This window comes from Podarcis gaigeae (genome assembly GCF_964106915.1).
Source record: "Podarcis gaigeae genome assembly, chromosome: 8".
In the NCBI taxonomy this organism is placed as follows: domain Eukaryota; kingdom Metazoa; phylum Chordata; class Lepidosauria; order Squamata; family Lacertidae; genus Podarcis; species Podarcis gaigeae.
Genome location: NC_139684.1, coordinates 49,858,831 through 49,883,177, shown reverse-complemented (window position 1 = coordinate 49,883,177; position 24,347 = coordinate 49,858,831). Strand labels below are relative to the sequence as shown.

The 24,347-nt window shown below is 43.9% G+C and overlaps 2 protein-coding genes across 2 annotated transcripts in view; both read left to right on the top strand.

Moving 5' to 3' along the window:
* LOC310851282 (polycystin-1-like protein 2) overlaps positions 1–13,164 on the top strand; it is a 46,376-nt gene extending 33,212 nt beyond the window's left edge. The window contains exons 34-43 of the mRNA XM_083753504.1: positions 2,159–2,299; positions 3,607–3,792; positions 4,758–5,085; positions 5,808–5,941; positions 6,234–6,361; positions 7,734–7,894; positions 9,101–9,311; positions 9,966–10,067; positions 11,410–11,541; positions 12,756–13,164. Of these exons, the coding sequence (XP_083609630.1) occupies positions 2,159–2,299; positions 3,607–3,792; positions 4,758–5,085; positions 5,808–5,941; positions 6,234–6,361; positions 7,734–7,894; positions 9,101–9,311; positions 9,966–10,067; positions 11,410–11,541; positions 12,756–12,884 (1,652 nt within the window). The 3' untranslated portion in view covers positions 12,885–13,164. The remainder of the gene's footprint in view (positions 1–2,158; positions 2,300–3,606; positions 3,793–4,757; positions 5,086–5,807; positions 5,942–6,233; positions 6,362–7,733; positions 7,895–9,100; positions 9,312–9,965; positions 10,068–11,409; positions 11,542–12,755) is intronic.
* Positions 13,165–14,535: 1,371 nt separating this feature from the next.
* GCSH (glycine cleavage system protein H) lies at positions 14,536–23,740 on the top strand. Its single transcript, XM_083752079.1, has 5 exons — positions 14,536–14,977; positions 18,964–19,043; positions 21,345–21,408; positions 22,333–22,464; positions 23,031–23,740. The coding sequence occupies exons 1-5, from the start codon at positions 14,764–14,766 to the stop codon at positions 23,126–23,128; spliced, it is 588 nt and encodes a 195-aa protein (XP_083608205.1). The 5' UTR covers positions 14,536–14,763; the 3' UTR covers positions 23,129–23,740.
* The last annotated feature ends 607 nt before the right edge of the window (positions 23,741–24,347 follow it).

Genomic DNA, 24,347 nt, shown 5'->3' with positions numbered 1-24,347 from the left:
CCTATAATTTATTTCCCCTGGCTTTGCAAAATATCACGACCAGGCTTTCATGGTAGGACAGAGAAAGCTAGAAGTAGTTGTAGTTCCAATTTAAAGTCCTCCTTCTGTTTGCCACCCATCAAGCTCCCAAAAGAAGGGGACTGCAGAGATGGCCTTCTGAGGACTTTCTTAACAGCTAGGCAGGTTCCTACAGTAGACTTGCCCCTCAACTTCTAAAGGACTGAGGAAGAGCAAAGTGCTGAACAGGGGCAAGTCTACCAATAACTGCACAATTTGTGTAACCTGCATGTGCAAATAGTTGCGCACTCATGTTACTCACATGTAATGTTCAATTGTACTGTCTGTGTACCTATGCACATAGTCGCTGAGCTGTACAGATCAACAAGTGTGCCCTCTTTCATGCAAACACTGGAACACGGGTAGAAACAGTTTGAACTTGTACATCATGCGAACAAGCCTGATATCAAGGGACATCCTCTTCTGCAATTTGTGGACCATAAGGGGCAACCAGGACTCAGGAGCATCAGGTTTCCCTTGTGAAATTGCCTCTCGTTGTCACATCAGTTTCACTGGCAAAATTAGCACGCTGTACTGGACACCTGCCCAGTTTCCTTGTCATCTTTGAAAAGTGGAAGTTTCACTGCCTGTACAGCAGAGCTCCTCGCTCCACTTAGGCCCTTTTCTCGCTTGTGCAGAGATCTATTTTTATCTCACCTTAAGCCAAACATATTCTCTCCTGCCCAGTTCAATAGCCATGATGGGTGTTAGATCACATGCACTGTTTGATATCGATGACCTTTTCTTTGCTCCAGCCAGTCTACGCTTTTTTGTCCATAATCCAAGGTACTAGGTAAGTTTGTGCTATTTTCCATTTCTAAATAATTCAGCTTCTCCATTGAAGTTCCTAAAGGGGTTTTTAAATGTGTATCCTTTGTTTTCCTAGTAAGAACCCAGTGCAGGTTACATAAACAATTGTATCAAATAAGCATCTTAGCCTAAAACAGAACTGCAGTCAGCATTAAAAACCAGCTTACAGTTGGTGATGGAAGACTGAGTATTTATAGAGAGTTGTTTTTTTTAAATCAATCTATCGTGCTGCTGTTTTATAATTAACAATATACTGATAGATGTTGTGGAGGCAAAGTGCAATCTAATCCATGTTTATCTGGAGGTAAGTCCCATAGTGCTCAGTAGGGCTTTCTCCCTAGTAAGTGTGTTTAGGATTGCTATACATGCTTAACTGAACAGTGAGTCACACTGAAGTCATTGGTTTCTCCTTCTGAGTCGACAAACATATATAAGATCGCACTATTGATCAGCTAGTGCGGGGGGGACAGGGGACGGACGGACCTGTTACTGGACTCCAACTCCCGTCATCCCTGACCAGGCTACTGGGGCTGGTGGGAACTGAAGTCCAACAACAACTGGAGGACCACAGGTTTCCCACATGCTGAGGAAGTGACTGCAAGGAGATATACAAAGTAGTCTGCAATCCTTCCTGTCTGTCTGTCTATAATTGTGCCTGGAAATGGTCAAGAAACCAAAGAAGCTTTCATTGACTGTGTATTTGAAGGCTCTGGCCTTGACCTACAGAGCTCTAAATGAGCTGGGTACCTAAAGGAGTATGAATGGTAGCTTGGGGCACATCGTACTGTTGCTATTAAAATGTATTTTCTGTAGCATGAAAAATAAGTAAGAACATTATGCAAAAACAACCACAAACCCTGCCCCCAGACTGTTGCTATTTTGGGGTGGGATTTGATAACTAGAATGTGCTTTTGAGCTCCTGATGATGCTTCTTGCTTGCCTGGATAGACAGAGATGTGTGAGCATTGTTGCTCCACCCACTTTTGCTTCTGACCCTGCCCACCACTGAAATGTGACCATTGGAAGGATACCTAGAAGAGAATGATTCCTCAGGCTGAAAAAAATTCCCCAGCCCTGATGTAGGCTATCAAAACTAGCTCTAGGGCTAGTCTAAATTAGGCTTTCCCAATGGAAACTGCACTTTTCATACAGCCAAGAATGTGCTACCTGAGATTGGTGACATATGCCTATTGCCATTGATTCACAGTCTCCAAATATTGTCCCTCTCCTATTGTTTTCAGCTGATAAATTCCAGGCTAGTAATAGGCCGCTGCCTCCTCTTCCTGTACAGGTGATTCAAACCCTATCTTTGGAGCCCGCAGGGACAGCGGAAGCAACATCTACCAGCCTCCCCCTTCTACCGACATTGAGAAAATGAAGAATAACCGCATCAAGGAGCAGAAAGCATTTGCCCTGATTAGAGAAATATTGGGTACGTTTATGATTGCATTCTAAACATACTGTGAGGGGAGAGAGAATGGGCTTTAAAAGAAGGCATGAGTTGGATAGTTACTTATTTCCTCGTCAAGAAACAGAGGACAATAGGCGATACTGATTCACATAAAATGTGCTTATCTAATGTGTATAGATTCACATTCAGAAATGATTACTATAAACATAAATAGAAATACAATAATCTCACCATGGGGAAGACTGATCAAGTGAGCTGTGTGCTGGGTGGTGCTGTGGTCTAAACCACCGAGCCTCTTGGGCTTGCCAATAGGAAGGTTCACAGTTCGAATCTGCATGACAGTGTGAGCTCCTGTTGCTCTGTCCCAGCTTCTGCCAACCTAGCAGTTCAAAAGCATACCAGTACAAGTAAATAAATAGGTAAGGTAAAGGTAAAGGTAAGGTAAAGGTAAACGTAAAGGGAGTGGGTGGCGCTGTAGCTGGAAGATAAACAGCATTTCCATGCACTCTGGCACTCGTCACAGTCCTCCATGTGCCAGTAGCAGTTTAGTCATGCTGACCAGATGACCCGGAAAGCTGTCTGTGGACAAACACCGGCTCCCTTGGCCTTGAAAAGCTAGATGAGCACCGCACCCCATAATTGCCTTTGACTGGACTTAACTGTCCAGAGGTCCTTTACCTTTACCTTTTTTACTGCTCGCTGTTGATGGACAACTTTCAATGCCCCTTCTGCCTTGAACCAAGGCCCTCTCTTCTTTATAGGGTTCTTTATCTTTAAACTGGATTTGGGCTGGGCAATAGGGAACTCTTCAAATAGAAGATTGTCCTCTGGGCCATTAAAAACAAACCAACAAGAACAAGCCCAGTTTAGAGAAGCTATTCTCTTAAGCGGTCCACAAAGTAAACATGGGACATTACCTTAGGGACCGTAAGCACAGTACAATTTTGTGTGTGTCCAAGACCTTAGTATTTAAAAATTAGAACCAAATGGAAATGAATATTGCCCCTCATAAAAACATATGCCACAATCATTACGCCGTAATCCTAACCAGTGGAACCTTAACCATATCTACTCAGAATTCAATAGGACTTACTCCCAGGTAACTCACTTAGGATTAGGGTGGCAATGTTTGCTGTTGTGTTCTTGCACACTGCTTGAATTGTTTTTTAAGGTGTGTTTGCAAAGGTACAGAAAAACCTGTGTTCGTACTACAGTTGCACAGATTAGAATGAGCCATTTGCAATGTATTAGCCCCTGTCTGGAAGCACCTTTGGAAACCTATTGGGTTTCTTCTTTGCTTTCATATTGCTTTGCTCTCCTCTCCCCAGCCTACTTGGGTTTCTTGTGGATGCTGCTTTTGGTTGCCTATGGGCAGCGAGATCCTAACTCCTATTACCTGAACAAACACATTGAGAACAGCTTCACAGACGGATTCCAAGATGTCTTCAGTTATCAGGACTTCTTCAAATGGGCCAGAACCACCTTAGTCAGCAACTTGTACAGCTCACACCAAGGTACAGAGATTCATTTCATTTTGTTTCATTTCAGTTATTTATTAAATTTCTATACCACCCTTCATCCAAAGATCAGAGGCAGTTTACAATATAAAAACACAAAAATACATAACAGAGTAGCAAACCAAAAGCCCATATATTGTTTAATGAGCCAAAGGCCTGGGAAGAGTTCCAAAGCCCAGATACAGAGGCATGGAAGGCTGCATTTGGCCCTCTGGGCCTTAGGTTTCCCATCTCTGCTTTAAAGCATCTCCTCTTCCAATATACTGTTGCCTGTACCCCAAAGTCATCAGTGGAAGCCATTCTGCAGGTACCCCCTGAGAAAGTGGCTGTAAGAGAGAGGGGCCGTCTCTCTTGTGGCTCCTCTGTTATGGAATGCTATATCTTGGGATATTCACCCAGTGGTTACATTAATTAATTTTTTTGGCACCAGACACTTTTCAGTTCACTGAGTTGTGTTTTTTAAGGGCTTTCTTGTTTTAGCATGGACATATTTTTAATTTATTACTGGAATAATTTTAGGCTCAGCTGGCTGTGTTTTTTACCCTTATGGTAGTGATGAGGAGACTGAAACCTAGGGGCCAAATGTGCCTCACCAGGGATCTCTGTCTGGCATTCAGACTCTGGCCCAGTAGGAGACGTGACCCTTTGACTGAAAAAGATCTGCCTTTTTAAGGATTTTAGCCTTATGAAGTTTTTATACAAGCAAATACAGTTAGCATGGCATTGTGCTGCCTCAGTTGCTGCTTCTTCGTCTCTGTTTCTTTGCATCTTGTGCTTTTGTTCCGAGGATTTGCTTGTCACTCAGACAACATTGCCATAAATAAAAAAAATAAAATGAGTAAATATAAAACTGTTTCAAATTAACTTTGTACAAATCAACTTTGAAAGCATTGCAAATGACTGTGGAAGGATTTGCCTTTTCAAACACTTTCTCTCCCCCTCCCTCCTTAAATTTCAACAAGGCTTTATCACGGATGGCAACTCCAAGCTGGTAGGCAGTGCCCGGATTCGCCAGGTGCGAGTGAAGGGCAACACCTGCCCAATAGATCCCAAACTGCAGCTGACGGTTGGCAAGTGCCATGCTTCTTATTCTTTCGACACGGAGGACATGGCAGACTATGGAGCGCACTGGAACATCTCTTCCCTTGATAACTCATCAGAACTCAGTTCTGCATGGCAGTATCAGAGCCAGTCCAAACTGAGAGGGCACCCAATCTGGGGCAAACTGGCTGTCTACAGAGGTGGTGGATATGTGGTTCACTTGGGGACAGATGCCCACAATGCCTCCAGGTAGCTTATCTCTGCTTATTTGTGCTTCCACTGTAGTAGTGGTAGCAGCAGCAGTAGTTTAATCAGTTAGATTAATTCAGGGGTTGGGAATCCTTGGCTCCACCTAGTTCTAGGGTCCCATCCCACCCATTAGCAGTTCAATGGGAAGCAACTAAGTGAGAGAAGATGGGGTGTTGATGTTTTGCAAAGCATGCAGTTGCAGCTCCAGATTTGGTACAGATTGGGAAAAGTCTTAGCAGAGAGATAAACTTACGTTTCCTTGCAAATATGCAGTGTTTCTGCATTTTCTAATTGCATACATGCCATTTCCAGGGTGTGACTGCATTTTGAAGTTTGGGACTTTGAATAGCTGTTAGGCAAGGCTTGCATTTCAATGGTCTATTGATATTATTTGTATTCTTTTCCTGGAGCTATAGAGTTCTTTTTACCTTTTGCACAGTCAAGCCAGATAAAGTGGGGCTGAGGGTGTCTATGCTGGCTGTGGCTAATGGGAGTTGTCTTTCAAATCATCTGGAAGGTGCTAGGTTGGGAAAGGCTAGTTTAGACCAATGTCTGATCTAAGGGCATCTCAAATGTTCTAGACTGAATGCTTTGTTACTGCAGGAAATGGGGTTCCACCCTCTTTTCTGCTGGATTTGGCAACCTCTTGACTCATTAGCATCTTAACATTTTTAGGACCACAGCATGTGAGATTACACATTCCTCACTTTGTATTTTGGCAGAATCCTCCAGTACCTCTTCAATAACGTTTGGCTGGATACATTTACGAGAGCTGTGTTTGTTGAGTTCACTGTCTACAATGCAAATGTGAACCTCTTCTGCATTGTAAGCCTCATGTTTGAAACCAATGCCTTAGGTAAGAGCCTGACATCTGCGCCAGTGTTTTCATGTAAGAAAAAAGCAGTGCCTACATTACTCTGGGAGTTTGCCTGGCACATTTTGTCTCTACATTACTGTAGTAATTCAATATCAACCCAGCATATTACATGGATACAGTGAGCCAGACAGAAAAAGGAACAGGGTTTCCATACAGCTACAATACATAGAAGAGGGCATTTCAGATTTGTACATTTTGTCTTAACCCTCCACAATAAGCTGCACCTGCTGTCCGACAGAATAGACTACTGACTTCTGCTTTGATTTCGCAGGGGCCTTCTTTACGCGGTCTGAGCTGCAGAGTGTCCGACTTTATCCATACACAGATGGTCTGCATATCTTTGTGATAGCAGCAGAAGTCATTTATTTCCTCTTTGTCATATACTACATGGTGGGACAGGTAAGGATACCAGACAAGCCTTGCTGGATCAAGCCAATGGTCTATTTGCTCCAGCATCCAATAGTAGCCAGCCACATGCCTCTGTGCACAGTAGCACTCTTTTGCTCTTGGTTCTCAGCGACTGGTAGTTAGAGGCATGGTACCCCTGAACAGTGGAAGGCATGCTCTTCCACCCTGAGCCAGGAAAGCGAACCTTGTTGGTGATATGGACCTGGAATTTCTTGTGCCACAGTTGAGAACAATGCTGCTAAACCAGCCTTCCACAAATTAATCCTTCCAGATGTTTTTAAGTGAAACTCTCACCATCCCTGGCCATTGCCCATATTCGCTGAGGCTAATGCAGGTTGGAAGTCATCAACATCTGAAGAATACACAGGTCCCCCATGCATTCTGGAGACCAGACACCCATATTGTTTGGTCACATATGTTCCAGGGCTTGCGAATCCTATCAGCAGCCCTGGCTGCCACCAGCCCTGACACTTTATTATAGTGCTTGTAGCTCCTGCTGCCAGTCAACTGCCACACCCTGCAGGCAGGGACTAAGTAACCCCGACAGTGTAATTGTATAGATGTCTTCTCAGAAATAAGTCCCACACTTAGTTCTATGGGACTTTGTCCAGGTAGGTGCGCAGAGGCCTGCAGCCAAAGACTTGTAATGAGACAGCTGTCCTTCTTTTTGTGACCACCCTGAAGTTTTGGGATGCTGTCCTACAAACTGATTGGCTTTCTCTTTCGCATGGAATTTCCAGAACATCATTGGAGATAAAGGAGTACCTAAGGCTGCCTTCAGACAGTACTTTGCTCCATTTTCCTATCATTTCTGTAACTGTTGATTTCCACGTTTTATGTGAACTTTCACATGAAGTAAAAGCCACTGTTGGAAAACAAGCGGAATCTAGAACAAATTTAGTGTTTTTCCTTCTTATTTGGTTCCAGCAAGATTTTATTTGCAGCCATGTTAACCCAGGAAATTGCATACAGTTCCTACTTGCCATTTAAAATTTAGGCCACCCCAAGTCTCTGCACATGCATTGTGAATATGGTTGGGAATAGATAACAAACAGTTTTCAGAGCAGAATGCTCCTTGCAGAATAGGCTCGTCATCAGAAGTGTTTTCCTTATCATCTTTTCCATGTTGAATCTCTGCAGGTCAGGCAGCTGTTAGAAAGGAGAGCCAGCCGCCAGCCAGAAAAAGCTGGAAACCCTCTCTGCATTCCAGCAGCTCTCTCACTTAACTGACTGTGTGATCCTTGGATATGAGGTCATGCTTGGCTAGGCATCAAAATGAGGTTGCATTGTAGCAACACAATCTGCCTTTCTCCCTAACGATCACTTAATGCATTCTTTGGAACTGAACACCTTGTTCCTGCAGGGAAAGCTCATGCGCGCTCTGAAATGGAATTACTTCCGAAGCAAGTGGAACCTGTTGGAACTGGCCATCATTTCCATCAGCTGGAGTGCCCTGTTGGTGTTTGTAAGACGGACAATCTTGGGCTTGCGGGACATCAGCTACTATCAGGAGCACAAGGATGAGTAAGGGCTCCCCATCCTGCCACTGTGCAAACTCTCCATCCCATCAGGGGTAGAAAAGGGAAGAATTTTTAAGCAGCATTTGTGATCTGTGGATGCTCCCTGTGGAATTTGATCTCTGTGAATTCCAATGCAAACTGACCTGATTTGCATCCCCCAAATATAATTATCCTTTGATTTTGGTGCTTGTACAAATGCTGCAATACAGTCCTTGGCATTAAAGAATACCAAAATGTATTAAAATAAAAATGTATGGTTTCAGAAAAAGGTCTTTAGAAAAATGCGGCTTTAGATATTTTTATTTTTATTTTGAAAAAAGTTTTTAAATACAAGTTTTTTATATAATTTTGTGGAGGTTTTTTTTAAAAAACCGCAGGCTCAAAATGGATGGGATGGGTCGCATGAAATTCACATAGATCTTTTTTTTTGCAAGGCATTTTTTCAACTTTGTAATAGCTAGTGCTTGCATCCATAAAGTTTATATAAAATACAATTAATATGCGTCTCCCAGGTTTTTGCTCTGAGAGAAGCTGCCCAATTTTTAAGGACTTGTGTTTCAACTGGAAAAGAACGGATTGGTTGACTTGCCCAATTCCACCTTTCCTCCAGGAAGCAGCTCAAGGAGACAAACATGATTCTCACCTGCCTTGTGAAGCAGATCAGGCTGAGAAAGAAAAAAATTCAGTGAACCTTGTGGCTGAGCCAGTATCTGAACTTAGGTCTCTTCAGTCCCAGTCTGACACTCTAACCACTACACAACACTGCCTCATTACCGGTGCTGGCTGGGACTGGTAAAGCAGAGAGCAGAGAGCTCAATGACAGGCAGTGCCAACTAATTCTAGTTTAGGGAAGTTTTTAATGTTTAATGTTTTATTGTGCTTTTAATATTCTGTTGGAGCCGCCCAGAGTGGCTGGGGAAACCCAGCCAGATGGGACGGGTATAAATAAATTATTATTATTATTATTATTATTATTATTATTATTATTATTATCCTCTTCCCTGGTGAGTTTTAAAAAGCAACACTGAGACAAAAGAGGAGGAGGGAGCTGACATCTAGAGACAGCCCCAGGACTGGTTATAAGGAAGGAGAGGGGCAGGCAGGCAAGCAAGCAAGCAGGTGGAGGGTAACTAAGGTTGGTGGAGCCGTGCTCCATGTGCCCTAACAGAATAGCCTCCACAATGTCATAACGATTCCCATATTCCTTCAGGTTTGCAAGCTTCAATCAGACAGCAACTGTTGATGCAGTTCTGGGCTACCTGATTGCCTTTCTGGTTCTTCTTGCCACTGTGAAACTCTGGCATCTCCTGCGACTGAACCCAAAGCTGAACATGATCACCTCAACCTTGAGGAGGGCCTGGGGGGACATATCAGGATTTGCAACTGTGATTATAATCATGTTCCTTGCCTACTCCATAGCGGTGAGTACCCATGTCTTCCATCTATTCCCAATCGGTTTTCTGGCTCTCTCTCTCCCCCCTCGCCCCTCCCCACCCTCTGTAATTTGGATTAGTTTGCTCATTTTTTTTAGAGTCCTGTCTGTTATACAGATGTAGTCAAAATGGTACCTTCAAGGTGCTGTTGGACTACAATTCCCATCAGCCCCAGATATCAAGGATGATGACAATGAGTTCAACTTACTACGCACTCGTCACCCTAAGGTCCCAGAGCAGGTTACAGCCATTTAAAATACAACATTAAAAACAGCTTGAAACAAATTTTAACCCAAAGGTGGTTTCTTTCGGGGGGAAGTCATGACTCTTAAAGTGGTATGAGCGCTTTAACATATGCAGAAGCTGAGGCCTAAAGCGCAGGGGGCTTGTGAAAGCAACTGGCAGCAACAGTAATTATGTTTTCAAGCAGGGCGCATTTCTCAGTTGCAACCTCAGCATTAACCTAAACTTTCATCTCTGCAGTAAAGAGACACCAACTGCTCCAATACAACCTGTGTCTAAGCAGAAAAATAGCCATGTGTATTATGGAGAACCTAGTTTGCCCAGTAATCTGTGTCACTTGCTAACTGGCCTTGTGATTTGGGTGAGAAACTGTTTTCCTCCCATTTTTATAATTTGCAGACAAACTTGATATACGGCTGGAAGTTGAACTCTTACAAGACCCTGTTTGATTCTGCAGAGACAATGGTCAGTCTTCAGCTTGGAATCTTCAACTATGAAGAGGTATGGTTTATCCTTCAGAGGTTTTTTTCCTTGTAACTAAGGTTGAATTAAATGAAATGAACCACATATCTGTTGTCTTATTTATTTAGCACCATCCACACACATAGTTTTTCCAGCCCCATCTTAAACTATCTATATTTTGCAATGCCGTTCTCCAGCCAATAAATTTGTACACAAAGCAAATGCTAGGGTAAAGTGTGGATGGCCATGCATCTATTAGCAAAAGTAACATTTAAAAATGTATCATATTAGGGAACATTGCCTTGCAAACATGTGTATATTGGGGAGAAAATGCATATAAAATGCATATTATGGGGGGAAATGCAGTAAAATACTGGTGAATTTTCAGGACTTTTTTTTTTAATGCAAACTACAGTGGTACCTCAGGTTAAGAACTTAATTCGTTCTGGAGGTCTGTTCTTAACCTGAAACTGTTCTTTACCTGAGGTACCACTTTAGCTAATGAGGCTTCCCCCTGCCGCTGCGCCTTCATAGCACGATTTCTATTCTCATCCTGTAGCAAAGTTCTTAACCCGAGGTACTATTTCTGGGTTAGTGGAGTCTGTAACCTGAAGTGTCTGTAACCCGCGGTAGCACTGTAATGCGAAATGTGGAGAACTGAACTTAGGAAGAGAAAAATGAGAAACGGAGAGAAAATTAAATGTACAGATTCATCCATCCCTAGTTATCATAAGACAACCTTCCTCAACCTTGTTTGATTCCCATCTCCCATCACCCGGAGCCAGCATGGCTGATGGTCAGCAATTATGGGAGTCCGAAACATCAGGAGGGCAACAAGTTGGGAAAGGCTGTGGATGGGTATTGGGACTACTGTAAGGCTTCATGAAAAGACGGGTTTTGAGCAAAGCAAAAAAGGTGAAATCACCTTTTGGGGTTTTGAAAAGCAGTTCTGGGTATAAAGGGGAAGAAAGGACGAAGGTTGACTAAGCAGGAAGAGACCTTTGGACAGATGAGGGTGGTGGAAAAGGAGGAGCAAAAGTCACAGGCAATGATGCATTGGAATGGGAGAGGCAAGAGGGAACACATTTTTTTTACTTTTCATAATGCTACCCCCTGCTCCCACTGAAGTACGGTAGTATAACTTGTACATAAAAAAACAGCAACACATATCTTAAGCATTACTTATCCTCAAAATATACAAGGAAGCACTCTCTTCAGTATTAAGGCAGAGTGCATTTGGGCAAACATGATGCTTACACAAGACACCAGCAAACTGAAGTGTTTAAATAATTCACAAGTACTGTACTGTCCCTGAAAATAATGTTCTCTTCCCTGAAGACGATAACAATATCCCTTATTGCAACATATATGTCTCTTTCAGGTCTTGGACTACAATCCTATCTTGGGGTCCTTCTTAATTGGCTCCTGCATCATTTTTATGACATTTGTGGTGTTGAATCTCTTCATTTCTGTGATCCTTGTCGCTTTCAGTGAGGAACAGAAACATTATCAGGTTTGTCCACAGAAGTAATATGTGAATTTCCACATTTAAGGATGCCATCAGCCCTGGTCTGTACATATATATGTATACTGGGAGATCCGACTAATCAAGGACCTGCACAGGCCAAGTTCATATGTAACACTACTAAACCATGGTTTAGTACTACATACAGTGGTACCTCTGGTTAAGAACTTAATTCGTTCCGGGGGTCCATTCTTAACCTGAAACTGTTCTTAACCTGAGGTACCACTTTAGCTAATGGGGCCTCCTGCTCCTGCTGCGCCGCCGCCACCGCACAATTTCTGTTCTTATCCTGAAGTAAAGTTCTTAACCTGAGGTACTACTTCTGGGTTAGCAGAGTCTGTAACCTAACGTGTTTGTAACCATTGTACATGGACATCAGGCTTGCCTGCTCCCCTTCCACTCCTCCGATTACTTTCATTTTCAAAGAATGTTGTCCTGTTTTATGAACCAGGAAACCTGTCATACAACTAACTGTGGTAAATTTCAGAACAAGCCAGGTTCAAACTGTGGATTGTGATGCTGGATTGTTTAAGTAACTGGTTTGTTTAAAGCCAGGATTCCTGGTTCATACAACAAAACAAACAGATAATTCTTACAGAACAAACATCTGTAGATCTCTGCCTACTGGCTGTGCAGGAGGAGGAAAGGGGAGAATCCAAGCCTAATTCTTTACTTGGACTTGCCACAACTCATGGTGTTAGCATTAAGTGTGGGGCCCTGGCCTGGTTCGGCCTGGTTCATATGACACAGTAATCCATTTTGCTTCTCCCCAGTCTTTTTACTCCTTCCTGCACTAAGCTAAGCCACGGTATAGCTCAGTGTGCTGTCCAAACCTCATCTTGTGATTGAGCTTGCTAACTATGAACTAGAACTAATAACCCCCCAATACATTTTCCTGTTTGTCTTCCTTTCTTTTGGCAGTAATTTTCAGTATCTGTCTGCCGCCTAATCACATGCACATTAATCAGCAGGTTTAGTTTGGCTGACAATCTACTCATACTGAAATTCACATATTCTCCTGGCCACACTACAGTTTACTGCAGTGTGCTACTACAATGTTTAACATGACTGTTTTGTGTTCTACTTTTTCCTGCCTGTAGTTATCATCATCACCACAAATTCTACACAAGCCCAGGATGCAATTCACTGTTATATCTATACTCATACAAACTGTATTGTGTGTGTCTCTGTGTGTTTTTTAGGCTTCTGAAGAGGAAGAGATTGTTGACCTAATGCTGAAGAAAATTTGCAGCTTCCTTGGAATAAAATGTAAAACTGACCATAAACCAGCCTGTGACAAGAAACTAGAAGAACCTGTGATGAGCAACTAATAACTGGTCTTCTTACCCGCTTCAACTTACATCTGTTGCAGCTGCCTTTAGATATTGTGGCTTCCATGTTTGTGAAATGTTGTGGCAGACAGCAGAATTACTTCCATTGACTGAGGTCTTGATGTGCTCTCCAATAATTGTACTTAAGCTACTGGCCTTAACTCTGTACTGATAGATGTGAAAATGAGTGCTTGACAGAACTGATGCTTGCTTGATTATGCATACTGCTTTATTCTGTACTTATTCCACAGTGTAGTATAATAAAAGCTAAGAATCCAAAGCATTGTTCAGCTTCATTGTTTATATCAAATTATAAAATCATTACCAGTTCAATTCATAATTTATTCTTAGAAAATGCTTTATTTGGAAATGCATAAAATTATTCATGGTGTGGAGAAAATGGATGAGGAGGAAACCTCTCTGAGTACTAGAACTTGGGACCATACAAGAAAGCTGAATGTTGGAATATTCAGGACAAAAGATAATACTTCTTTACACAGCACATCATTAAATGGTTGAATTTGCTCCCCACAAGATGTAGAGATGGCTGTCAACTTAGATAGCTTTAAGAAAATTGCACAAATCCAAAGAGAATAAAGATATCAGTGACTATTAGCCACAATGATTACTTTCACTTTTCAGTCTCTGAGGCAGTACTGCTCTGAATACCAGTTGATGGGGTGAGCACTGTTGCATTTATGTCCTGCTTGTCAGCTTCCCAGGGGCATCTGGTTCACAACTGGGAGAATTGTTGCTGGACTAGATGGGCCTTTGGCCTGGGGAGGGCCATTAGAGAGGTCTAGAGAGCCACGTTTGGCCCTTGGGCCCAAGGTTCCCCGCCTCTGTCCTAAAACATTAACTGAGGAAGTGATGTCCACAGAGCATAGTAAGACACAAACAATAATGCTAGGACATGTATCGATTGCACACACAGTTTGCATTTCAACTGGCTGGAGATTTAAAGTGTGTGTGTTTAATGGCTGAACCTATGGAATCAGAAGTAAGCAATGTAGCTAACTCCCAGAGAAGTGCATTATTAGATTGCACTTTAGCTGCTCCTAATAAATTAGCCATTATGCTATATGCTTTTAGTTATTTATTCATGTATTACATTTATATTTCACCTTAAGTGCATGATTCTCCCCCTCCCCATTTTATCCTCCACTGCAAACCTGTGATGTAGGTAAGCTGAGAGACACGGAGTAGCCCAAGGTCATCCAGTGAGTTTCAAGGCTGAGGAAGGGATCTGAACCCTGGTCCTCCAGCTCTGAGTCCCAACACTCTAACTACTACACCACACTGCTCTTCGGCACAAAGCTATCTGCATTTTGGGACTCTCATTAGGGGGAACAGGGCTCTATGGAGCCTGTCACGATGGGCTCCTAAAGTGCAAAAAGTACCACTCCTCCACTTATTATGGGATGCACTCCTCTAACTTGTTTCCGGCGAGTGTAAAAACAAAACTCCTAAGGTCTTTTCAGAATCGTGCTTATACGGTTTGAAGCAAGCTTTTAGACGGATGACGAGCTGCTAATGTTGGCTCTTCCTTCTGGGGTGATTTGTGCTAAATGCTACTGCTCTTATTTTTTTTACTGTTACTTTTTTAAAAAAACACGCCACTTTTTCTTTTTTGCAAGCCGCCCAGAGGACACGATCGATGGGCGGTTAATAAATGCCTAAAGTAAAATGAAGCGAGCAGCAGCTGCCGCGGCAACCCCCTTCCCTCACGTCCCCTCCGCACTCTCCTCCTCCTTCTCGCCGGCCAGGCCAAGCCAGGCCCCCTTCCGAAAGGCCCGCCTCCCCCTTGTCCTCCGCCACCGCCTCCCTCGCCGGCTTGTCCCCTCTGGCCCCGGCCGCGTCTCTGTGCAGCGGCCCCGCCATGGCAGCGGCACTGGCGGCCTTGCGAGCGCTGCGGCGGGTTGGGCCTGGCACGGCTTCTGCCGCCGCCGCCGCCGCTGCTCCTTGTGCAGCCGGCTTGGCCAGGCCCCGTCGCGCCTTAGTCGGCTGCTCCCAGGCCGCCTGGGCCAATAGCAGCAGCAGCCAGGCCGCCCCGGCTCGGAGGCTCAGCACCAGCCCCGCGTTGCTGCTCGCCGGTGAGTCGCGGCGGGGAGGAGAGGAAACGAGAGGGATGAATGGGCGCCGTGGGCCACGGGGCGGAGAAGTGGGCGGCGGAGGGTGCAGTGCAAGGGGCCCGATCCGCAGGCAAGCACTCCTGCGCAAGGAAGCCTTTGCAATGAATGGGAACTGCGGAGGAGCTTCAGTCGCTCTCCTTGGGTGGAGGGAGGGGGTGCTGCTGCTGCTGCTGCTGCTTTGCAACCCAAGCCCGCGCTTGCCTTTCTCAGGAGGAAGCCCCTGAGAATCGAGAGGCGGCTTACTCCCAAGTAAGCGTGCCTAAGAGTGCAGCTGGGCAGCCCAAACTTGTGCGGGTTTACCTCACTTGAGTTCAAAGTGGCTTATACCCCCAGCAGCCGGTCATAGATTTGCAGCTTGTTTGCTGCTACACACCATGCATTTAAAGCATATCCCCTGTCCCCAATGAATCCTGGGAACTGCAGTTTGAGCAGAGCTACAATTCCCAGCACCCTTAACAAACTACAGTTCCTGAAGTTCTTTTTTTGGGGGGGTAGGGGGATATGAGTTAAATGTGTAAGTAATGGTAAAGGGACCCCTGACCATTAGGTCCAGTCGTGACTGACTCTGGGGTTGCAGCGCTCATCTCGCTTTATTGGCCGAGGGAGCCGGCGTACAGCTTCCGGGTCATGTGGCCAGCATGACTAAGCCGCTTCTGGAGAACCAGAGCAGCGCATGGAAACGCCATTTACCTTCCCACCAGAGTGGTACCTATTTATCTACTTGCACTTTGACATGCTTTCAAACTGCTAGGTGGGCAGGAGCAGGGACCGAGCAACGGAAGCTCACCCCGTCGTGGGGATTCGAACTGCTGACCTTCTGATCACCAAGTCCTAGGCTCTCTGGTTTAACCCACAGTGCCATCCGCGTCCCTCAGTTAAATGTGTACAGAGCCTCAAAAACTGCAGTCCTAAACACACCTGGGTGTGAGCCCCATTGAGTTCAATAGGACTTACTTTTGAGTAGACAAAGTTAGGATGGAGCTTTTCAGTACTGCAATCCTCAGCACATTTATTGGGAGTAAGCACTGTTGAACACAGTGGGACTCATTTCTGAGTAACATGCCTAGGATTTAATTGTGCAAAACATATTGGGATATTTAACCTATCGAGGCAGGAGGGAAGGGATTGCTTTGGTTGACCCAGCTATGGGTGTTCAAACTTAAAATCTGTCTTGTGTGCAGTACAGAGTTTGTGCTGTTATTGGCTCATAGGCTGACTTTATGCAGTCTTTACCCTGCATTTTTCCAGGATTCAAATCATGCTTTGCTTCCTGCATGCCCAAGACCTAATCAAAGAATAGAGGTCAGGGTTGCATTCCTTCATTACCCCATAAATGTTAATGGAAGCACTGTGGTCCGTACAGGGTTAATTTTATTGCAGCATTTGCTTAGTTTGCCATTCATATCCAGTGACACACCCACTCTGATTGGATCTGACTCTTTGGACTGGGTCTTGTGTTGCTGTGCGGCATAGTAATTTATTGCATTGCTTGTCATTCCCTATGCACCCTCATTTTTTCTCAGATTAAATTCTGCAAGATGGGGATGGAGGGTTTTTTTTTGTTTGTTTTACAGCAGGCATATGGAATTAGGGTCATGAGATTTACACCATTTACACCACAGTACTGTTAATGTAGGGGACGCAGGTGGCGCTGTGGGTTAAAGCCTCAGCGCCTAGGACTTGCCGATTGAAAGGTCGGCGGTTCGAATCCCTGCGGCGGGGTGCGCTCCCGCTGCTCGGTCCCAGCGCCTGCCAACCTAGCAGTTCGAAAGCACCTCCGGGTGCAAGTAGATAAATAGGGACCGCTTACCAGCGGGAAGGTAAACGGCGTTTCCGTGTGCAGCTCTGGCTCGCCAGATGCAGCTTTGTCACGCTGGCCACGTGACCCGGAAGTGTCTCCGGACAGCGCTGGCCCCTGGCCTCTTAAGTGAGATGGGCGCACAACCCCAGAGTCTGTCAAGACTGGCCCATACGGGCAGGGGTACCTTTACCTTTACCTTTACTGTTAATGTAACCTCAGGCCCAGGTGGCTGAATGCGACCCTCTGTGCCTCTCTGTATGGCCTTCAGGACTCTTTCCAAGCTACACCCCTTCCCTAGGCCGCATGCCGCGTCCCGCACCAGCCCTGCTCTGTACCTGCTTGTAATGTGTCCTTGAACTCTGATAATTCCTATTGCTTGCCTGGACAGAGCAGGGCTGTTTATGTGGAAACCTCTGGTGACTGGAATGTAGCCTACTGTACAAAGGTAAGAGTTGCATCCATTGCCCACACCACTTTTGCTTTTGTACCCAATTGGAAGGTTGCCCACAAGGCAGTGCAGCCCTTGGGCTGAAAAAGGCCCTGGCATCCCTGTATTATTTAAGGTGCTGCAAGGTTTCATTCACTTGAATGGTAGATTGTGCTACAGAACTTATTTCAAGTGGTGTATGCATATTGGTGGGACCACTAAGATGTGCTTGTTCATTGTGGAGAAAGATTTAGGGAGAGGGTCCCGGGAGGGGAGGCACAGCTTTATATTCACGCAAGATTGGGCAAAGGACTCTGTGCGAGTGGTGTGTGATTTCAAGGGTACTAGGCGTGCTTGCCCAGGGTCTGTGTTTCCTTTGGGACAATGAGGTGCAGAAGAGACTGTGGCATCTTGATCATATATGGTTTATTTACACGTATTTACAACCTGAGTCTAGATAGAGGAAGTTCCCAGCATTACACTCCAAGGGGGTCTCTTGCTTCTCTCATAGGGGCAGGAGCAGATCTCCTGTTCCTCTCACGGCTGCCATGTTGGATCCAAAAACTGCCAGCAAACATTCGACTTAGCCTCTACTTTCCTGCTTGCCAAACTGCAAGCCCACCACAGTTGTGCCCCTCCCTTCTGAAACTGGGCTTTTGTCTCTGCTAACTCTCTCTCACCTCAGGAGGGGATTTTCCCATTTGTTTTCCTGCCCAGAGAGTCTCTGTGAATAGCCTCTTTGATCAACCATTTCTTTGTGGCCTTCTAATGGTCCATCTCTCTAGGCAATTACTTCACCAGAAAAGCAGCCTGGCTTTTTTAAAATGTGGCTTTTGTAACAGGCTAAATTCAATGTTTGGCACCCCAGATTTAGAAAGGGGGTCCAGAATTAGAAGGGGAGTCCAGGCATCCCACAGATTTATAGCACTGTGGGCTATTTTATGATATTTGACTGTGATGTGTTGACTGGAATCCCAGCTTTTCTCGCTGGTTATAATTAACTGCAGGGAAGTGCAAACATAATTCATAGATGGACATTATCCAAAGGAGCTTCACTCCCTAGGACCTCTGGTGTGTTAGTCCTGAACAATAATAAAAATCACCACTGTAGAAATAATACGTGGTAAATCAAATGTACTGAAATAGTATGTGGCAAATTGTTTCTAAGACTACCAATTCAGACTGCAGATTGGGATGGCTCAGGAAGTTGGATCTTTTACTTCTGCCCCATGTAAAAAGACTCACCCACTCTGAACACTGCTGTGCAATTTCCACCTCTGAAATTGGAACACTTGAAAGGGAGGTGTGCCTCTATACCAGACTAAGACCTAGGAGACCTGGGTTCTAGTTCCCGCTTGACCATGAAGCTCACTGGGTTACCTTGGGCTAGTCACAGTCTCTCAGCCCAGTCTACGTCACAGGGCTGATGTGAGTATAAAATAGAGGGGGGGAAACTATGTAAAAAACCACCTTTACCTTCGTGGAGGAAAGGTTGGATATGTAATGATGAATGAAATTGATGCATAGCTTGGATTTGGGAGTGGTGTTTTTTTTGTACTTGAAATAGGAAAGCAGGCTATCTTTTTCTAATTCCTGCTTGCAAACTTGGAACTAGGAAATCGTGCTTTTTATGCTGATACTTTTTAGGGTAAAACATTGAGGCAAAAATGTGTTCAGAGAAAGCAAGGTGTGTTAAAATGTTCTGTTTGCTTCATTCAGCCCGTCGATTCACAGACAAGCATGAATGGATAACAGTTGAAAACAGTATTGGAACCGTAGGAATCAGCAACTTTGCACAGGTACTGCTTCTCTCTCTCTCTCTCTCTCTCTCTCTCTCTCTCTCTCTCTCTCTCTCTCTCTCTCAGCTTTGTGCTGCAAAATTGAAATCTATCAGCCTGTTCTGTTGGCCTTGGTCTTTGGCTCATTTATTGCCTATTCTGCATGTAGAGCCAAATTGTAGACTTGGAACTCCAACATTATTGGCCCTTTTAAACCATCCTGTCCTCCCTTCAGCAGTTTGGCTCTGTATCTTACACTTAGGACTCAATGGGAACCTTGGCTCAAAGCATTTTTTGCTTTTTGTTTGTTTAATTGTTGATAATACTTTTTAATGCAAGTGTTTATAGGGCTGAATACGTCCTTGTAACAGGAGTTGGAAAATCTCCAGGTGCTTGGTTAGTTCCCTATGTACCTAAATATTTCAGTAGGGTCTATGATTTTGCAGACAGAACAACAACAAAATGGCTGTGTGTGTCCTGGAGCCTAAGAAATAGAAATGTTTATTGCCCTGCTTATATATTTATTGCCTCGTTTGCAGAGGTGGTGGTGATGGATAGCACCTGAACCTTTGCTCTCTGCATAGGAACCATGTAATTTCTTAAATGAGATTGGGACTGCAAGTGTCATTTGGTCTGCATCCAGCTTGGCTGGTCTCAACTTGCGCAAGACCCAGAGCAGAGCTTTCTCGTGGCATGATTGAAAAGTTCCTCCATTCCTCATCTGTAAAAATAAAGAGCAGCTGTTTGAAAAGGCTTTCCTCGCCGCCCAAAAGCACATGGCCAAATTTTATTGTGTCAAAAAACGTGCACAGAAATGCATATACTAGGGCAAAGCGTGCATAATTAGACGTGTTGTATTGGTAAAAATAGCATAGAAAGTTCATCATATTAGGGAATATTGCTTTGCAAAAACATGTAGATTAGACAAAATAGTATACAGAAATTAGGAGGAATTTGTGCTAAAATGCTGATTAATTTTCATGAGGACCTTTTTTTTAAATTGCAAACTGATATAAAAATGTGGAGTGCTAAATTTCAGAAAAACTGAGAGAAAATTGATGGATTCACCCATCCTTAACCAACAGACAGACTGCCACGTAGGCAGATCCTTGCCCTGTGCATTCCTTTGCCAATTTTGTGCCCTCCAGATGTTTTGGACTATGCCCGTGGTTGGGGCTCTTGGGAGTTGTAGTCCATAACAGCTGGAGGGCAACCGGTTGGCAAGGGTTGCCCTATGCTATGCCAAAGCCAGAGATACTGTAACCAGTAAAGTTATAGCCATCCACAGATCTTGTGGTATTTCATTGCTTTTGCTTATCTAAACCTAGATATGCCTGGTGCACAACCTATTATTTGTTTGTTTGTTTTCTTGAACATTTATAATTCACAGCATAACAAGGAAGCTTGCAACAGGTTAAATAAAATCAGTCTCTAGCTCTCTATAAAACATTTAGAAGTCAGTAGATGCTGGTTGGCTTAAACAAAAATTCTTACAGTAAAGGCCTGTCTGAACAGTGCAGTTTTCGGAAGATATCTGAAAGAAGGGACGATTCTTGCTGAACCTCTACAGGTGGGCAGTTCCACAAAGCAGGTGGGGAGACCTGACCCTCAGGTCCCTTCCCCCTCTACAATTCTATGATCAGAGGGTTTCAGGGATGAAGGCGGAGTACAAGAGATCAGGCGGTCCCTAAGGTACCTTGGGCCCAAGTTGCGTAAGCGCTTTGTAAATTAACACAAGATCCTTGAAGCAGGCCCGGTGGCAAAATCAGCAGCCAGTGTTGCTCTCCTTGTTGCATTACAAGAGGGAGGTTGGAGCCATTGCTGCAATACAATGCACACACAAAGGTAGCCTGGGAAAGGGGGCCTGGTCCTTCCCTAACAACAGCTGTAAGTGGCTGGATGGTGGTAACATGGGTCTTTGTGTGTCTCAGGTGCTCCTAAGCTGGTGTGGCTGAGAGACTCTACAGCTGCTTCTCTCTTCATTCATCACCCTCCAGTTTGACTTTGCTGTGTATGAGAAGCCAGTTATATTATCCTTGAGAAATCAGTCATGTTTATGACTTGTTTGTGATACAGTTCATTTGCCAGACTAAAGCGTATTCAGAGACAGGTGTGGGAAGCTTTGCAGCCCATGTTTGATATGGTTTTTGGGAACTGCAATAAGAATAGTGCCACCAGCTTCTGGAGTGTGTGAATTATAATGCGGTGCATTTGTTCCTTGCTTAAATTCTTGCCAGAGGGAAGGCGGGGGGTGGGATTCCAACTTTTTGATAGCTTTCTCAGTTAACAATTTTTGCTGATGTCTGAATGTTTTTGTTTCAGGAAGCACTAGGAGATGTTGTTTATTGTAGTCTTCCAGAAATTGGAACAAAGCTGAACAAACAGGGTAAGCGATTTTCTTTACTTTTTGGCACTTTTAACACATTGCAACATTGGCAGAAAGCAATGCATTTTGATTTAAACAGAAGCGTCTTTCTTGGATTAGAACCCCAAAGGCTAATTTAGGTTTTTTCAACAGCTTGAGCATACCAAGTTGTTTGTGTGTGTGTGTGTTTAAGGACTTTGAATAGAAGGCTCCTTCTGTTTCCCCACATCCAATGTTATGGCACAAGCAACTTTTAAAAGATCGTTACTTTGGAAAGTTGGTCATGTGGAATTGGGGTGGGGTGGGTGGGGTCCTGTTGTTGGAAATTGCATCTTTGGACTTGCTTATGCAAGCAGATCTAATTGTGCACCCACTGAGATCTAAGCCTTCTCCTTTCATAGCCTCCACTCTTGTAAAGAAGGAGAGGAAACCTAGTTTTTCCTCTCTAATGTTGTGTACACATTATACCAGCTTTAAAACAAAGTAGTGTTGTTTCTTTCCTGCTGCATTTCAAACCACATTTGCACATCATTGCACACATCGGTACAGTTGGATGTGTTGCCAGGTGGCCTGCTGTCTGTCTGCACTAAAGGATGGAGAAGCGACGTGGATGTTTTCTTATTGCTTATGTTTTTCTAATCGGATTAAAGCTGGCTTGGGGGAAAACACATCAAAATGCAATATTTCTCAAGAAACTACAGGATCGCAGCTAACGCTATGTGTACACGGCTTCATATAGGAAGTGCACTGGATGCAAAGTAAAGGTGTACACCACCTAGGCTGAAATGGAGCCTGGATTTACCTGAATTTCTAATCTTTCAACACCGGAGCTCCCTACCTTTAGAAAATTCTTGTGGCAGCACAAAGTAGCTCTGAACTTCCTCGAAGCCTAGTTAATTCGGTTTCTAAATTAAATGCTTTGCTCTCTTCAATTTTGTATTTCAGATGAGTTTGGTGCTTTGGAAAGTGTAAAGGCTGCTAGTGAACTCTATTCCCCACTCACAGGAGAAGTAACGGAAATCAACACTGCCCTTGCTGATAATCCAGGACTTGTCAACAAATCTTGCTACCAAGATGGTAAGGGAGGCATCTTAACTTTGCAAAAGTGTTTCCGCCATCATTGAGTTGTAAGGATAACAGTGGAACTCGTTTAGTATTGTCTTGTGGTTGCGGCAGTGAAGTTTATTTGAAAGCATTTTTATCCCATTCATCGGCTGAAAAATGCTCACAAAGCATTTTATAAATATCAGTGATAAGGTAGTTCCTACTCTCAGGCTGATGGAAAGGGGATAGGGAGAGAGGAGGAGCAAAGCAAACTCAGCACTATTTCTTAGGTCCAGAGTTCTTTTAATGACCATTCTGAAAAGATTGCAAGGAAGGGGAGAGCCAAGAGGTGCTGATATTTCAGCAGAGAGGCCCTGCACTTCCATCTATCTCCTTTTCTCCTGTAGTCACGAATGGAATGGCTTATATATGTATTCTCATCTTCAACTAGTGAAAAGTTACCTATTTCCTATGAGACTTTTATGCTTGTTGACATGAATGGAAATTGCTAGGGTCAAGAGCCAGCATTTTACTAGAGCTCCAAGGAGTTGTGTGTGCTGCTGCTGCTGCTTCTAATTGAGTTGTTTTTATGCTCATAGGTTGGCTTATCAAGATGACTGTGGATAACCCTTCAGAATTTGATGAACTCATGAGTGAAGATGCATATGAAAAATACATAAAATCTATTGAGGAGTGATCCAAATGTTAACAGTAAACCAATGCAGACCATTTTCTTCACTGTAGATTGTCCTAAATTAGTGGTGTACAGAAGGTTCAACTCTGAGCAGCTTATCCAGGAAATTTTCAAGGAAAATATGCTGCCTTTGATTCAAATTGTGCTGATCTATGCCCACAAGTGACTGCAAGTCAAAACATTTTCATTTGGGGTGGCGTGTCTATCTTCACTTCTAGTACATGAATTGTTTTTTAGTCGAATAAATGTAATTATAGGATGTCAAGAGTTTGAAGTTCATAATTACATCTGGAGTAGAATAACCTTTGTTCCTAAAATAAACCTAAGCATTGATAAATTAGAACTGTAACAGCCTTAATCTCACAGCACAAACTGTGCTTCTCAGCTCCACGGGTTTTATTCCCTCCCCAAGACAGCAGTCTTCTTTCAATCACGTTTTGTAATATTAAGGCTGCATTGCTGCCTTCAGAATTAGTGAAGGTTCCAGGTGACTAGAGCAGAACCAGATTTCACCTTTTTAAGTGAAACTGTGGAGGTGTGGCCATCCACTGCAGATAAGGCTCCCTGCTTTGCCTTGGAACAGATAACAGAAGTTAATAAAAAATCCTGACTTTACCAAGTGTGTTTACTGTTCTTTTTGTGTGTGTTCTACAGTAGCCTCTCTGGGATTAATATTTAAATGATGAGCTTTCAGGTGGCATTTTGGAATGTGCAGGATCAATCTGCAGTGTGATGCATTATTCGATTGGAGTGTCTGCCCTACAAATTCTAAGCAATGTTTTGAAACTGTCAAATAAGCTGGGTTAGGTTATCTGGGGAACTGAAAATGTCAGTGTGCAGCCTGTGGTGGAGTTAAATGGCAGTCAAAGATAAGTCTAAAAATCCATAGTAGTTACGTTTTTAATAACTGTTGTTGAAAGCATTCTCCTTGAAAGATGCAATGAAAATAAGGGCCAGGCAGCCAATCCGTAATGAATAGTACTCCAGCTGCTTGGGGTATCAGCGGTGTTAATGGCACTGATAAAGCAGCATGTGATCTGAGGCATGTGCCCGGGGATCCTTCAGATTGTGCCTACCCACCTCTGGCAGTGCGAGGGATTTTTGGATAGGTCTCTTGAATTTCTTGGGCAGCAGACTTACTTGGCTTAGCACCAGTCCAGGGTAAAGAACACAGCAAGAAAAACTGCTTTCTGAAGTCTGGGAACAGATGAAACAGTTTTTC

What these genes read in the sequence shown, in the direction of transcription:
- GCSH (XM_083752079.1), top strand. Translation starts at nt 14,764, where the DNA reads ATGGCAGCGGCACTGGCGGCCTTGCGAGCGCTGCGGCGGGTTGGGCCT. An exon ending in CCCCGCGTTGCTGCTCGCCG is followed by an intron (nt 14,978 to 18,963) that starts GTGAGTCGCGGC and finishes TGCTTCATTCAG; the next exon opens with CCCGTCGATTCACAGACAAG. An exon ending in CAAATCTTGCTACCAAGATG is followed by an intron (nt 22,465 to 23,030) that starts GTAAGGGAGGCA and finishes TTATGCTCATAG; the next exon opens with GTTGGCTTATCAAGATGACT.